Source organism: Passer montanus, unplaced genomic scaffold, assembly GCF_014805655.1.
Source record: "Passer montanus isolate IOZ18808 unplaced genomic scaffold, ASM1480565v1 scaffold81, whole genome shotgun sequence".
Classification (NCBI taxonomy): Eukaryota; Metazoa; Chordata; class Aves; order Passeriformes; family Passeridae; genus Passer; species Passer montanus.
Window position 1 is genome coordinate 2918778 of NW_024373368.1, and position 16398 is coordinate 2935175.

At 39.8% G+C, this 16398-nt stretch overlaps 1 protein-coding gene across 1 annotated transcript in view; it reads right to left on the reverse strand.

Moving 5' to 3' along the window:
- Nucleotides 1-16398, reverse strand: part of GTF2I (general transcription factor IIi) — a 69029-nt gene that overhangs the window by 27604 nt on the left and 25027 nt on the right. The window contains exons 11-12 of the mRNA XM_039732894.1: nucleotides 13037-13099; nucleotides 6162-6266 (exon numbers count right to left, since the gene is read on the reverse strand). Coding sequence (XP_039588828.1) covers nucleotides 6162-6266; nucleotides 13037-13099 — 168 coding nt within the window. The remainder of the gene's footprint in view (nucleotides 1-6161; nucleotides 6267-13036; nucleotides 13100-16398) is intronic.

A 16398-nucleotide genomic window follows, 5' to 3' on the forward strand; every position in this document is an offset into this window, starting at 1 on the left:
TCAGAAAAAGGTGCTACAAAGCCTAACTCTGACTTAAAGGGCCACACTCAGCTTCTGTAGCTATTCTTGTCAAAACTGAGGCACAGTCAGAGCCCAGGTCATTTCCTCTCACACTTCCCCTTCCTCATGCTCCCTCCTCACAGTCAGGTATAAAGCACATGGCATTATGCTGAGGAAAACAAACCACCCAGATTTCTCTTCTCCAATGAGTTCAGTTAATACTGCAGCCAGCACAGGCAATGAACGTCATTCTCCATTATCAGGAGAACTGCTGCTGAAATTTCATGCAATGGTACCCCTAACTATGGTGATACCTACCTGTAGGAGTGTGCCCCCTGACAAAGTGGCAAAACTAGCCTTTGTCCCCCAAAAAACGGAAAGAAGCCCAGAAGTTTCTCTCAACAATTAGGTGAAAAGCCACCTCATAGGACCTCAGAGACTTCACCAAAAACTTGAGGACATCTAATTGGATAGAGGCCAAAAAGTCCTGCCTGACCCATCAGGTAGAAAAAGAAGAGAACAAAAGAGCTAAGTGTTTTTGTGAGGTGTTTTTACCAGGAGCAGACCTCTGCACCTGGCTCGGGTTTTTGTGTTTGTTATTTTGCCTTTTATTAAACCTTTTTGTTTCTAACACTGCAGCAAAAGTCATCCTGCTTTTATTATGCTCCCAAAATAACAGCTGAACTATCCTTGGGTGTATTATATTTCTTTTGAGAGCTTATGAGACCTGGCTCAAGAAAAAGAAATATAATACCTACCTGCAAAACAAAACTATGGCATTTGCAAGAAGGAGCACTGCTGCTAGCAAAACCTGCCTTGAAAAGCACACAGCTCAGGCTGGAGAGCCACATGCTCAGAGAGAAGCCAGCAGGACAATAGTGTAGTGTTCACATCCTGCCAAACCACTAAACTTGGGGTGACCAGCACCTTACAAATGCCTTTCATGACTTAAAATAATGACGATTACCATCACAATTTGCTTATAGCGAGCCCCAGAGTACTGTGATTTGGGAGATTAAAAGCAAAACAAAGCAAAAAATCAAAAAAGCCAACCTGGTGGAAATATGAAAAGAGGATGATTGGAGAAGATGTACAATTTCAATTAGGCAACATCTTTGCAAATATTTATATGAAAAAATATCCAATTATGGTAATTTGTAAGCACAAAAAACACATCTGAAATGCTATAACTTTATTTCCACATCTTTTCCTTCACTGATATCAGAACTCTGGTGGCTGCCTTCAAAAATATAAAGTAAAAAACATATTCCTGACTGCACAGAATCTTATAAAAGCAGACAGATTAATGTGCCCCTAAACTAAAAAAAAAACCAAAGCACAGGATAAAGGAGAGTTACTCAAACAATCCCAGGTGAAGCATCTTTAACCAGACTAAACTGAAGCACAAAGATGCATTTCAGGGGAGAACCCAACATAAGGGATCAGGAAAGAACACAACCAGAAAATCCCAACTTCCTGTGTGTCTAACGTTGTTGTCAAGTCAAATAACAAAAACAAACAGAGGCAACCTATGACAATGATTATACTGCTGCAATTCACCTACACGGAGCCCAGGGCTCTTAAATGAAGGCTTGCACTAATGTTTACTAAGCAGTGCACAATCCAAACTACACTCAACATTAGCACACAATTCTCTTCACTCAGTGCCAAGTAACACAATATGTGGAAAACACATTTTGGATAGAAAAAAGCCCAAAACCATGAAATTTAGGACCCATAGTACTCACCTTCAAGGGTGACCTCAACCTCAGGTTTCTCACTTGGCTCACTTGTTTCTGACAAGTCATGGTGGGAGGGCTCTGAAAGGGAAAAAAGAAGAATGCTGAGTGATGGACATGGACAAGATTTTCAACCAAACACTCCATGCCTTTGCATCTAAACCAATATTGTCAAAGAAACCACTTGCTATCACAACATTCAACAAAAATAGAAGCAAAGATATTTTACCATCAGCCTTTGAGCAATTCCTGACAGCAGAGTAAAGCTGCACTTGTGCATTTTGAAGCCTACCTTCTTTCAGATCTATCTAAGCTGGGGTATGGTATCACTTTGGCAGCAAGTCTGAAGGAATCTTTGCTTCAAAAGTTTCTCTTCACACGATGTGTGGGGTGTAGGGCAGAAAGTCAGCTCTATCTACTGGGACACCTTAACTGGAGTATGTTTGAACTATGTCAAATACATCATCCTGTTCATGGAAATTAGTACCATGTTTTGATCTAATTCCAAGGCAATGCTGTATTCATAACTAGCAAATGCAAAGTAGTACAAAAAGGAAGAATTAGGAGTTCTTTTACTGGACATGAACACAAAATAGGGTCGTAAAAAAGCCTGTCAAGTCAACTGATCACTTAGAACCTGGTTGAGAGAAGTAAATAGGATTGAAACAATTGAAAATATACAGCATTTTTAGAAATTTAAGAATAGGTATTAAATTGGAAGATGGTCTATCAAGTCTAGCATCAAATCCCCGAGAAACACTCAGCATTGAGGGAATTGGTCAAAACCTCAAATCAAATGGCAGCAAAGTTCTGCAAGAAAACTCCCAGATGACACATTTCTTCTTAAGACATATTATACCAATGGCATTAAACATTGAAGTAAGTTTTTTTTAACAACATATCATCATCACTAGGTCTCCTCTGATCTTGGGTAAATACACACAGCTCCTATATAAGAAGCCTTCCTCACAGTTCTAAATGTTCTCATTTACCAGCACTGGCTCCAGTTTCTCAAATGTGATTTTCTTCCCTTCAAAACAAGTTCTTCTGACACACGTAACCTCAACTTCCTCATTGCTGAATTCCAATCACACCACGCTGACCACTCATCCAATCTCATTAAGACCACCTCAGACACCTTCATCAGCTACAGCTAACCTGGGGGATTCCAGGCATGCCACAGTTCTGCCACTTCCCTTTTCACCACCTTGCCAAGGTTACCAGAGAGGAAAAATAGTGAAAACCCCCAGTGACATAGAACAAAAGAGACTAAACCTAAAGATTTTCTTTGAGGGATACAATCACTTGTGCAAATCTGCATCACTGACTGTAGCTTTCAGACAACCTTCTGGAAGAGCCAGATCTGATTGGCTATAACTTATCTGGATTTTTAGATTCTCATTCTGCCTACTTTGCTGTTCGGGCCACAGTTCTCCGCGAATCACCTCACTTTCACATTGGGGTCACCAAATGTAGGAGCTGAGATGGTCATAACACACAAAGTAACAGCACACAATTTAAAGCAGACTTAAGCATCAGCCCTTTCTTGTCCCACATTACAACCTTTTACACCCTTTATCTTACATGCATTACACCTGTGTGCCCTCTGTACCCTTTTATGATTGGTCAGTACACCTTGGCACTCCTTGTCTTATTGCTTTCAATACTCTTCTCCTGCTTTTCAAAGCTGTAGCCCATTGGGGCTGAGGCTCAGCCACAGCCCCAGTTCCAACTACTGACATAGTGTGTGCCTGCACAGAGTGGTATGATTTGGGAGATTAAAAGCAAAGTAAAACAAAAATTAAAAAAGCCAACCTGGCAGAAATATGAATAAAGAAAGGCTGGAGAAGATGTACAATGTCAATCAGGCTACATATACCTCAAAATATTTCTGTGAAAAAAATATCCTAGGATGTTAACTTATCTCCACAAAAAACACTTCACATCTTAAAGGCTATAACTTTATTTCCACATCTGTTCCTGCACTGACATCAGAAGTCTGGTAGGTGCCTTCAAAAAATATAAAGTAGAAAACATACTCCAGACAGCACAGAACCTTAGAAAAGCAGACAGATTAATGTGTCCATAAGCCAAATCAAACCAAACCAAACCACAGAATAAAGGACAGGTACAGAATCACAAAAAACACCAGGTAAAATATCTTTAAGGATGCTAAACTGAAGTGCATGAAAGCATTTCTGTGGAGAACCCTAGTGAAGGCATCAGGAAAGAACACAACCAGAAAATCCCAACTTGCTGTGCATCAATTTATGTCATTACATCAAATAACAAAAAACCAACAGAGGTAGCCTATGATGATGATTAAACTGCTGCAATTCACCCACACAGAGACCAGGGCTCTAAAATGAAGGCTTGCATTAACACATCTCACTCCTGCAGCACAAAACTACTCAAAACGTTTCCATTAAACAAAGCAGGGAGATAAAATCATCTTGAATTTTTATCTTACCAGAACTAAACTCTTCGACATTTCCTCTCTCAGCATCGGCAGATTCATTTGCCAAATTTTTGGTCCTCATTTTCTTGTCAGATGATAGGTAGTCTTCACCATCATCTTTAAGAAACAATAAAAAACCCCCTGTTTTTTTCTCCACGGAATTTGCATGCAGAACCGGAACGGCCTTGAATTTCGAAACTAAAACAGAAATAAGGAATTGTGTTTATCAGGACAACAAATTTTGCAACACATTACGAACATGAGTAACTTCTGAAAGATCCTGGCATCACATGATCATAAAACAGCCATGCAACAGCAAAAGGAATCACAGAAAAAATTGTGCAGGTAAGGACTACATTTGTTATCTAACTGGGAGCAATATCATTCCACTTGTAGATCCCTAAAGAAAGCACCTATGTTTTTTGTTGAAGAGCTCAAATGTTCTAAATACACATTATAAACCAGTTTAAAACTAATTGGTGCCAATGAAATTCATCAAACAGGTCAAATCTGCCTTAAACACACACAAGTGAACAGACTTGAGAACAGCAAACCCAGCAATGTGTCAGAGAGCTGCTACTCAGCCTGGCACTTCCCAATCCACCCTGATCTTCCTTAAGCTAACGAGCTTTTGAGACTGCCCAATTAACAATACCTCCAACTGCAGAGAGAACAAATGGGTAGAGCAGACAAAAAACTCATTTCACATGCAGAAAAACATGCACCCATGTCACCAAGGGTATGGTTTACTTAGCAAGAGTAACATCACATATTGACAGATCTTGTACCAATTCAGTTCTGTTACACTCTGTCACAGAAAACCTTTGCAGAGCACTATTACTTTTGTGGTAAAGGCCTTTACATACAAGCAGAACTCAATGACTCCTCTCATATAAACTTTTCTGTTGAGGTAACGGTGGAGTTGTTTCCATGCTGCATTATAAAATGGTGAAAGCAATGCCAGAAGTGTCCCCTTTCTCACAAATGCTCTGCCTACTTCATAACTGCAGATTGGGTGCTCTTAGTCTAATTCCACAAGCAAGCACAGCAAAAGCCAATCTCAGCAGTGTTTTAAAGCAGTTCCAGGACACTCATTCACAAATACAAGAAACACAGCTCACCTCCTACCAAGATCCTAGCATGAGGACAGCAAGGACACTGCTTAGCAGCTTTAGAGCCACTTGGATGACAAAGGCAACTGGTCAGTCCAAAGGTTTGGATCTCACAGTTACCAATATTAGACTGACACTTTGAGGCTCCACTTACACCACCTGCAGCACTGCCTTTCTGTTCTGGTACCATTCTTAACAGAAGCATTTCTTAACTACAAATGTTACATCTAACTACAATGTGGTTATAAAGCAATGTGCTCTCCAGAATGGTCCAACATGCTTCAGTATATTGTGGTTTTCTAAAACTTCTCCACCAATTTCGTCTACCAAGCAGGGCACAATCCAAACTACACTCAACACCAGCACACAATTTTCTTCATTCACTGCCAAGCATTGCAGCTTTTGGAAAACAGAATTTAGACAGAAAAATGCCCAACCAATTGAAATTAATGACCTGGGGAACTCACCTTCAACAGTGACCTCAACCTCAGGATTCTCACTTGTTTCTGACATGTCATGGTGGGAGGTATCTGAAAGAAAAAAACAGTACTGCTGAATGGTGGACATGGATAAGATTTTCAATGAAGCACTCCATGCATTTGCATCTAAACCAACATTGTCAAAGAAGCCAAGATCTTGCATTCACAGCAGGCAACAAAAAGAGAAGCAAATATATTTTACCATGAGATAACCTATGATGATGATTATATTGCTGCAATTCACCTATACAGAGCCCAGGGCTCTTAAATGAAGTCTTACACTAAATTGTCTCCCTCCTGCAGCACAAAATTACCCAAAACCTTTTTATAAAAAAAAGCAGGGAAATAAAATAATCTTGATTTTTTATCTTACCACAACTGAACTCTTCTTCTTTTCTTCTCTCAACATTAGCATCTTCCTTAGATGAACTGGTGCTCTTCTGTCTCTTATCAGGTGGTATGTAGTCATCCTCATCATCTTTAAGAAACAATAAAAAACACCAATGTTTTTTTGTCCAGGAAACTCGAGTGCAGCACTGCAACTGCTTTGAATTTCAAAACTAAAACAGAAATAAGGAATGGTGTTTATCAGGACAACAAATTTTGCAATAAATTACTTAACTGAGTAACTTTAGAAAGATCCACTACTTAACTGTGAAGAAACCACTTATTCCTTCAAAAGGGGCTGTGCAAAGCACAAGAGAGCAAAGAACAAAGCAGCTACTGTTCTTCCTAAGGAAAACAACATTGTCTTCTGAACCATGACTGGGCATCACATGATTGTAAAACAGCCATGCAACAGCAAAAGGAATCACAGAATTAATTGTGCAGGTAAGGACTACATTTTTTATCTAGCTAGGAGCAATATCATACAGGAGTAGATCCCAAAAGACAGTACCTATGTTTTTTAATGAAGAGCTCAAATGTTCTAAATCCACTTTGAAACCAGTGTAAAACCAATGGGCACCAATGAAATTCATCAAACAGGTCAACTCTGCCTTAAACACACACAAGTGCACAGACAGGAAAACCCCACTCTACTTACACCACCTGCAACACTGTCTTTCTGTTCTGGTACCATTCTTCCCAGAAGCATTTCTTAACTACAAATGTTACATCTAACTACAGTGGGTTTACAAAGCAGTGTGTTCTCCAGTATGAAGGAATGTTATAACATCTTGTCTGTTCAATGACTATTTTTCATTAACAACACCTGAAAACCATGCAAAAGATACAAACTGCTGTCAGGCATCATTTCAAAGCAGCCCACCAAATCCAATGTGTCTTGTGGCGATCCTCCCATGTGTGAGGACACAAGGCTTGTCTCCATTTTCCTCAAAAGGCTGATTTATTATGTTATATATTATATTAAAATACTACATTAAATCTATACAAAAAGTACAGAGAGAGAAGAAGAATCAGAAGGCTACAAAGAACAAGAATAGAATAGAATAACAAAAATCCTGTGACTGCAATTGGTCACTAATTGAAAATAATCCACATGGACCAATGGAAGATGCACCTGTTGCATTCCACAGCAGCAGATAGTTATTGTTTGCATTTCTTTCCTGAGGCACTCAGCTCTCAGGAGGGGAAAAATCCTAGGAAAGGATTTTTCATAAAATATCATGGCTACAAATATGTTTCAGTATATTGTGGTTTTCTAATACTTCTCCTCCAGACTCATTTACCAAGCAGTGTTGTATTGCACTAGTTATTTAGTTGTTTGCACTGGGTGTTTAATAATTTGCACTGTTCACATGATTTGTATCCTATGACCACATGGTCCTCCCCTTTTCCCCTCTGCCTAAGTGTTAGTGTGGTGGTCTCTCCCTGGTTTACCCCTCCACTCGCCCCTCCTCACTGGTATCCCATTGGCTGTGGTCCTCGTCCTACCTCCCCCTTTCCCCCAGGTATAAAAGCCTCCCACCATCAGGCAACGTTCTCTTTCCCATCTGGGTGTCGCCGGAATCTGAGGTGTCTCCTCACAATAAACAGAGGACATTCGTCCCCACATGGAGAAGAGCACTTCTGGTCTTTTGCCTTTTGTCCATGTAAGATCGTGTGGGCTGGGGTCCATAGCCAGCCGGAATGGACCTGAAGAGCCCGCCCAGACACAGATTTTTACAGCTGGCGCCCAACATGGGGCACCATTTGTTGCAGCTTGAATTGCTGCTAGTACAGTCCAAGGTAAAGAAGCAAAAATGGCCTTTGCATAATATCCACAGATGTTTAATTCAGCCGTGTGGTGAGATGTTCAGGTCCTCGGCCACACACACATTCAGGGTCCAGCATTCCCTCGCCAAGGGCAAGGGGACTGACCCTGCTCTCGGGGCAGTACAAAAATAAGGGCTAATCAGGGAAATGGGAGGCAGTGGCTCAGGAATATAAGAAGAGAAACAGAACGGAGGAAGGAGACAGTAGGGTGTAACTAAGGAGATGTCCCCCAGGGCTTCCTCAAAGCAATGCACAATCCAAACTACACTCAACACCAGCACACAATTCGCTTCATTCAGTACCAAGTAATGCAGGCTTTGCAAAACACATTCTAGGGAGAAAAATGCCCAACCAACTGAAATCAATGACCTGCAGAACTGACCATCAACAGTGACCTCAACCTCGGGATCCTCAGTTTTATCAGACGAGTCAAGTAGGGAGGAATCTGAAAGAGAAAGATAGGACTGTTTAATGATGGACATGGACAAGATTTTCTACCAAACACTCCATGCCTTTGCATCTAAACCAACATTGTCAAAGAAACCACTTGAGCTCACAGCATGCAACAAAAACAGAAGCAAACATATTTTACCATCAGCCTTTGAGCAATTCCTGACAAAGACAAGGAGGTGAGGATTACACTTGCTGAACTGCACAGGCTACACTGCACAGCTGCTGCTATGACTGAAGGAAATTCTAGTGTCCTGGCTTTGTAGGCTTAATACAATCACAAGTATATTCCCCTCTCTTACCCAGGATAACTGAAAATATAAACAAAGGCTGCCTGTCCACACAGATTAGGTATGTTTTACCAGCTCTACAAACTCATGGTTGCTGTGCTAACAGGAGTTCCAGAATAGGCTGCAAGGGCAACAATCAAATATGGCAGGGAAATTCATGATCACAATGCTTTTCTTGAGGCAGAGTGCATCAACAAGACAAGCAGGATTAGCCAACCAACACTCAGTATGAGAAAGAGCAATTTATACTTAACTGCACTGCAATTAAAGAAAGTGGAGCTAATTTTATCAGGATCTGTACCAAAACTTAATTCTCCATTATCAGGATAAATGCTGCTGAATTTCATGCAATGGTACCCCTCACTATGGTGATACCTACCTGAAACAAAACTAATGGCATTTGCAAGAAGGAGCACTGCTGCTAGCAAAACCTGCCTTGAAAAGCACACAGCTCAGGCTGGAGAGCTACGAGCTCAGAGAGAAGCCAGCAGGACAATAGCGTAGTGTTCACATCCTACCAAGCCATTGAACTTTGGGTGATGAGCACCCTACAAATGCCTTTCATGACTTAAAATAATGACAATTACCATCACAATTTGCTTATAGCAAGCCCCAGAGCAGTGTGATTTGGGAGATTTAAAATAAAACTAAAAAAAAATCAGAAAACCCAGTCTGGTGGCTATATGAAAAGGGAGTGGTTGGAGAAGATTTACAATTTCAATTACGCTACATATTTCCAAATATTTCTGTGAAGAAATATCCTAGGATGTTAATTTATCCTCACAAATACACTTCACATCTAATACACATGCATTTCCACATGCGTTTTTGCACTACCATCAGAAGTCTGGTGGCTGCCATCAAACATATAAAGTAAAAAACATACTCCAGACTGTACAGTACCTTAGAAAAGCAGACTGATTAATGTGTCCATAAGTCTAAACAAATGAAACCAAACCATAGAATAGAGGAGGATCATCAAAAATACCAGATAAAGCATCTTTAACCAGACTAAACTGAAGTGTATGGATGTATTTTTGTGGAGAAACCAAGTGAAGGGATCAGGAAAGAACACAACCAGAAAATCCCAAATTGCTGTGCATCAATTTACATTGCCATGTCAAATAACAAAAAATAGGAGAGGCTATGATGATGATTATACAGCTGCAATTCACCTATATGGAGCCCAGGGCTCTAAAATGTAGGCTTGCACTAACACATCTCACTCCTGAAGCACAAAATAACCCAAGATGTTTTTATAAAACAAAGTAGGGAGATAAAATCATCTTACTGCAGTTGAAATATTTTGATATTCTTCTCCTTCTATTGGGAGTTTCCTTAGCCGACCTGGTGTTCGTCCTCTTCTTTCTCTTGCTAGGGGGCAGGTACTCATCATCATCATCATCTAAAAAAAACGGGGTCCGAGGAATTCTATGGAAAGACCGTATACCATTACAAAATTGCAGCCTACAGCAGGAAGGGATCTAATTTACAATCAAAAGGACCTAGCCTGGGTGGAGACCAACTGCAAAAAAAACAATTAAAAAAACCGTGGTTTTTTGGCCCTTCTATGGACCAAAAGTCAGGCATAGCTCTAGAACTGCCTTGAATTTCAAAACTTAAGCAGAAATAAGGAACTGTGGGCACCAAATTTTGCAGTAAATTACTTACTTGAGTACCTTCAGAAAGCCCCTGTTCTTACCTGTTTTCTAATTCGTCACCACCAGGCTTGTTTACCAAGAAGTGCACAATCCAAATTACACTCAACACCAGCACACAATTTGCTTCATTCAGTGCCAAATAATGCAGGCTTTGCAAAAGACACTCTGAATAGAAAAATGCCTGTAATCAATGACCTGCAGAACTGACCTTGACTACTGATTTCAGCCTCTGAATCCTCACTTGCTTCTGACGAGTCATGATGGGAGGAATCTGAAAGAGAAAGATAGGACTGACTGCATTTGTGAACAGAGGGGGATCCGATGTGATAGAGATCGGACTAGTGTTCACCCAGTGCTGATCCTGGGGTCGACACTCTCCCTTTTATTGTGGCTATTGAGACTGTATCAGTCATGGAATAAAATCTATCTTTATTAATTTTTAATTTGGCTTTATCGTTTTTTAACTGTAACACATAGAACAAAATAGACCAAATCTAAAGGTTTTCTTTGAGGGAAACAATCACTTGTGCAAATCTGCATCACTAGCTGTAGCTTTCAGAAAAATTGCTGGAAGAGCTTTAAATGCGTCTTCTGTGTATTTCTTTACTTATACATGGATTGAAGCCAAGACTATAAAATCCAAACACTGTCACTGATTTGTCTGTGTCATTTACAGATAGATAGATATAGATATACATATACGAGAAATGCTACTAACTTCCAAAAACTTAGAAAGGTTTATTCAAACCTTATCAAAAGGACAAGAGAAGACAGAATAGAGAAAATATTACAGCGCCAGGAGTGAAGGATCTTTCCCACCACGTGCTCACCCACACAATGGAGGTTTTGCCTTTTAACCCTTTAGGCCGTCCCAAAATTCTGTCCATCGACTCCTTCTTCACTGTCCAGTGATGGAGATCACTTCCTGACACCATGACTGTAGGTGTCAGCTGTTGTCATAGTAACGAGCCAACCCTCCCAAATGCCCAAAACCCTGATAACAATGCAAGGGGGATAAAACACAACTAGAAATGTATAAAACTTCTCTTAATAGATATACATGATATTTGCCTTTTAATTGTGAATTGTGAGAGTCAATCATCACATTACTCAACTATCACACATAGACTAGAAAACAACTATTGTTCATTTTCCCATTCCTTTGCGGGGAAGACATGTATTTCACCAGTCATTAAAATTTTAGATGAAGGGGGTCATACTTCTGTTCCAGGGAGGGCCCCGCCCCTTCTGGAAAATTACTGTGATTTAAAGCAATGAAAAGAGATGAGAAGTAAAACAAAAAAAAAATCAGAAAAGCCAACTAGGTGAAAATATAAAAAGAGAATGCTTGGAGAAGATGTACAATTTCAATTAGGCGACATCTTCCACATATTTCCATGAAAAAATATCCAATGATGTTACTATATCCTCATAAAAAACACTTCACATCCCAAAGACTATAACTGTCTTTCCACATTCTGTTCCGCCACTGATATCAGAACTCTGTTGGATGCCTTCAAAAATATAAAGTAAAAACCATATTCCTGACTGCACAGAACCTTATAAAAGCAGACAGAGTAAAGCAGCAGGACAGTTGAATTATGGACACGGACAAGATTTTCAACCAAACACTCCATGCCTTTGCACCTAAACCATACAGGTAAAACCTTATGAAACAAGGGCCTTGTTAGCCTTGTAAAATCATGGCTCAGGCCTGCTACTTCAGCTAAGCAGAAAAGGACAATGGGAAAGTGACATAGGTGCACTGGAGGCAGAAAAAGAAGTTATATAACCATGACATGCTCACATCGTGGTTAGGGTGGTTGGTTGAAACGTATCTGTTATACTAAAATAGAATGTAATAAATAATGGGCTACCTGCTAAAAAAAGGCCTGTTTTTTGCAATAAACAACTCTACTTTGCATCTGCCTGGGGACTCTGCATCACTCTGCTTCGTGCAATTTATCCTCACAAAAAAAACATTATACATCTCATAGTCTCTAACTGTATTTCCACATCTTTTCCTTCACTGCTATCAGAACTCTGGTGGCAGCCTTTAAAAACATAAAGTAAAAAACATATTCCTGACTGCACAGAACCTTATAAAAGCAGACAGAGTAAAGCACCCACAAAACCAAACCAAACCACAGAATGAAGGAGAGGTACAGGATCACAAAAAATCCCAGGTGAAGCATCTTGAAGCAGGCTGAACTGAAGGCATGGATATGTTTCTGTGGAGAACCCAACAGGAGGGATCATGAAAGAACACAACCAGAAAATCCCAACCTTCTTTGTGTCTATTTACGTCATCATGTCAAATAACCAAAAACAACCTAAAGTTAGCCAATGGTGATGACTATACTGCTGCAATACATCTACACAGAGCCCACGGAGCTTACATGAAATTCCAAAAATATTTCTTTTTTAGCTTAATCCTGCCAAAAAGGTACAAAGTGATCAGTTGATGTGACAGTTATTTTTGCAACTTACCAAGCAGTGCACAATCCAAACTACATTCAATACCAGCACACAATTCTCTTCATTCAGTGTCAAGTAATGCAGGCTTTGAAAAACACATTCTGGATAGAAAAATACCCAACCAATTGAAATTCAGGACCCATAGTACTGACCTTCAAGGGTGACCTCAACCTCAGGGTTCTCACTTATTTCTGATAAGTCATGGTGGGAGGGCTCTGAAAGGGAAAAGCAGGACTGTTGAATTATGGACACGGACAAGATTTTCAACCAAACACTCCATGCCTTTGCACCTAAACCATACAGGTAAAACCTTATGAAACAAGGGCCTTGTTAGCCTTGTAAAATCATGGCTCAGGCCTGCTACTTCAGCTAAGCAGAAAAGGACAATGGGAAAGTGACATAGGTGCACTGGAGGCAGAAAAAGAAGTTATATAACCATGACATGCTCACATCGTGGTTAGGGTGGTTGGTTGAAACGTATCTGTTATACTAAAATAGAATGTAATAAATAATGGGCTACCTGCTAAAAAAAGGCCTGTTTTTTGCAATAAACAACTCTACTTTGCATCTGCCTGGGGACTCTGCATCACTCTGCTTCGTGCAATTTATCCTCACAAAAAAAACATTATACATCTCATAGTCTCTAACTGTATTTCCACATCTTTTCCTTCACTGCTATCAGCACTCTGGTGGCAGCCTTTAAAAACATAAAGTAAAAAACATATTCCTGACTGCACAGAACCTTATAAAAGCAGAGTAAAGCACCCACAAAACCAAACCAAACCACAGAATGAAGGAGAGGTACAGGATCACAAAAAATCCCAGGTGAAGCATCTTGAAGCAGGCTGAACTGAAGGCATGGATATGTTTCTGTGGAGAACCCAACAGGAGGGATCATGAAAGAACACAACCAGAAAATCCCAACCTTCTTTGTGTCTATTTACGTCATCATGTCAAATAACCAAAAACAACCAAAAGTTAGCCAATGGTGATGACTATACTGCTGCAATACATCTACACAGAGCCCACGGAGCTTACATGAAATTCCAAAAATATTTCTTTTTTAGCTTAATCCTGCCAAAAAGGTACAAAGTGATCAGTTGATGTGACAGTTATTTTTGCAACTATACTGAACTTTTTGGCACCACAAAATCACCCAAAACTTTTTCATAAAAGACAGCAGGGAGACAAAATCATCTTTAATTTTCCTCTTACCAAAATGAAATTCTTCTTCATTTCTTCTCCCAGTACAGGCAGCTTCAGCAGCTGAACTGGGGCTCCTCAGGCTCCCCTCAGCAGGCAGGTACTCATCATCATCATCATTATCATCACCAACATGCTTATCATCTTTAAGAAAGAAAAAAAAAAAGGCAATTGGTTTTATGTCAAGAGGACTCATATGCAGCACTGGAACTGCTTTGAATTTCAGAACAGAATTAAGGAACTGTGCCTATCAGGGCAACAAATTTTGCAATAAATTACTTAACTGAGTAACTTCTGAAAGCTTTAGTTCTTACCTATGAAGGAACAACTTGTTCCTTCAAAAGTGCTTGTGCAAAGCACAAGAAAGCAAAGAACAAAGCTGCTCCTGTACTTCCTAAGGAAAACAACATTGTCTTCTGAAACATGACTGGGCATCGCATGATTGCAGAACAACCATGCAACTGCAAAAGCAATCACAGAATAAATTGTGCACATAGGGACTACCTTTGTTATCTAACTGGGGGTAATATAATTTACTAGTAGATCTCAAAACACAGCACCGATGTTTTGTCTTGAAGAGCTCAAATGTTCTAAACCCACTTTCAAACCAGTGAAAAACCAATGGGAACCAATGAAATTCATCAAACAGGACAACTCTGCCTTAATCACACACAAGTGGACAGACAGAAGAACAGCAGGGACACTGCTTAGCAGCTTTAGAGCTACTTGGATGACAAAGGTCAATGCAAAGGTTTGGATCTCAGAGTTATCAATATTAGACTGACACCTTGAGGCTCCATTTACACCACCTGCAGCACTGCCTTTCTGTTCTGGTACCATTATTCCCACAAGCATTTCTTAACTACAAATGTTACACATAACTACAGTGTGGTTATAAAGCAATGTGTTCTCCAGAATGAAGGAATGCTATAACATCTTCAGTGTTCAATGAATTACCAACACCTGAAAATTACACCAAGGGCTATAATTTGCTGTCAGGCATCATTTCAAAACCAGCCCACCAAATCCAATATGCTTCAGTATATTGTGGTTTTCTAATACTTCTCCACCAGGCTCATTTACCAAGCAGTGCACAATCCAGATGACACTCAACACCAGCACACAATTCTCTTCATTCAGTGTCAAGTAATGCAGGCTTTGGAAAACACATTTTGGATAGAAAAATGCCTGAAATCAATGATGTAGGAAACTGACCTCCGTTACTGAACTCAGCCTCTGAATCCTCACTTGTGTCTGATGAAGCAGGCTGGGAGGGCTCTGAAAGGGAAAAACAGGACTGCTGAATGATGGACATGGACAAGATTTTCTACCAAACACTCCATGCCTTTGCATCTAAATCAACATTGTCAAGGAAGCCCCTTGAGCTCACAACATGCAACAAAAACAGAAGCAAAGATATTTTACCATCAGCCTTTGAGCAATTCCTGACAAAGACAAGGAGGTGAGGATTACACTTGCTGAACTGCACAGGCTACACTGCACATCTGCTGCTATGACTGAAGGAAATTCTAGTGTCCTGGCTTTGTAGGCTTAATACAATCATAAGTATATTGCCCTCTCTTACCCAGGATTCCTGAAAATATAAACAAAGGCTGCCTGTCCACACAGATTAGGTATGTTTTTACCAGCTCTACAGACTCATGGATACTGCACTACTGCTATGATTTCCATAACAGGCTGCAAGGGCAACAATCAAACGTGGGAGGGAAATTCATGATCACAATGCTTGTGTTGGAGCAGAGTGCACCAACACCACTAGCATGATTCGCCAATCAACACTCAGTGTGAGAAAGAGCAATTTATGATTAACTGCACTACAATTAAACAAAGTGAAGCTAATTGTATCAGAAACTCTATCCAAATTAAGTAGCAGTGCATGAAGGAACATATTTTAGTTATTCTGTGAGACTAAAGCTGTACTTGTGCATTTTGAAGAGTATTTTCCTTTAGATCTCTCTATGCTTAAGTATTATACCATGCTGATGGTTTCCTTTACAAATATAAAGGAAAAAGATACCACAGTCAAAATACATAAGAAGTTTTTAACAATTTTTACTCCCTACTATTTAAAGTAAGGATTTTCACAGGAGAAGTTCCAGAATTATTTTGTTAATATGAACAAGACTCAGAAGACCATTTTCTCACCTTAGAAATTTATGGTAGCAGGAACATTCTGACCTTACAATGAAATTCAGAGTGTTAAATGCAGGTCAATATTTTCTAGTCTTTGCAAATGGGCAATCTAATACTTTTAATGTAAACTGTAAACAGTTGAAAAAAATTGCACCAT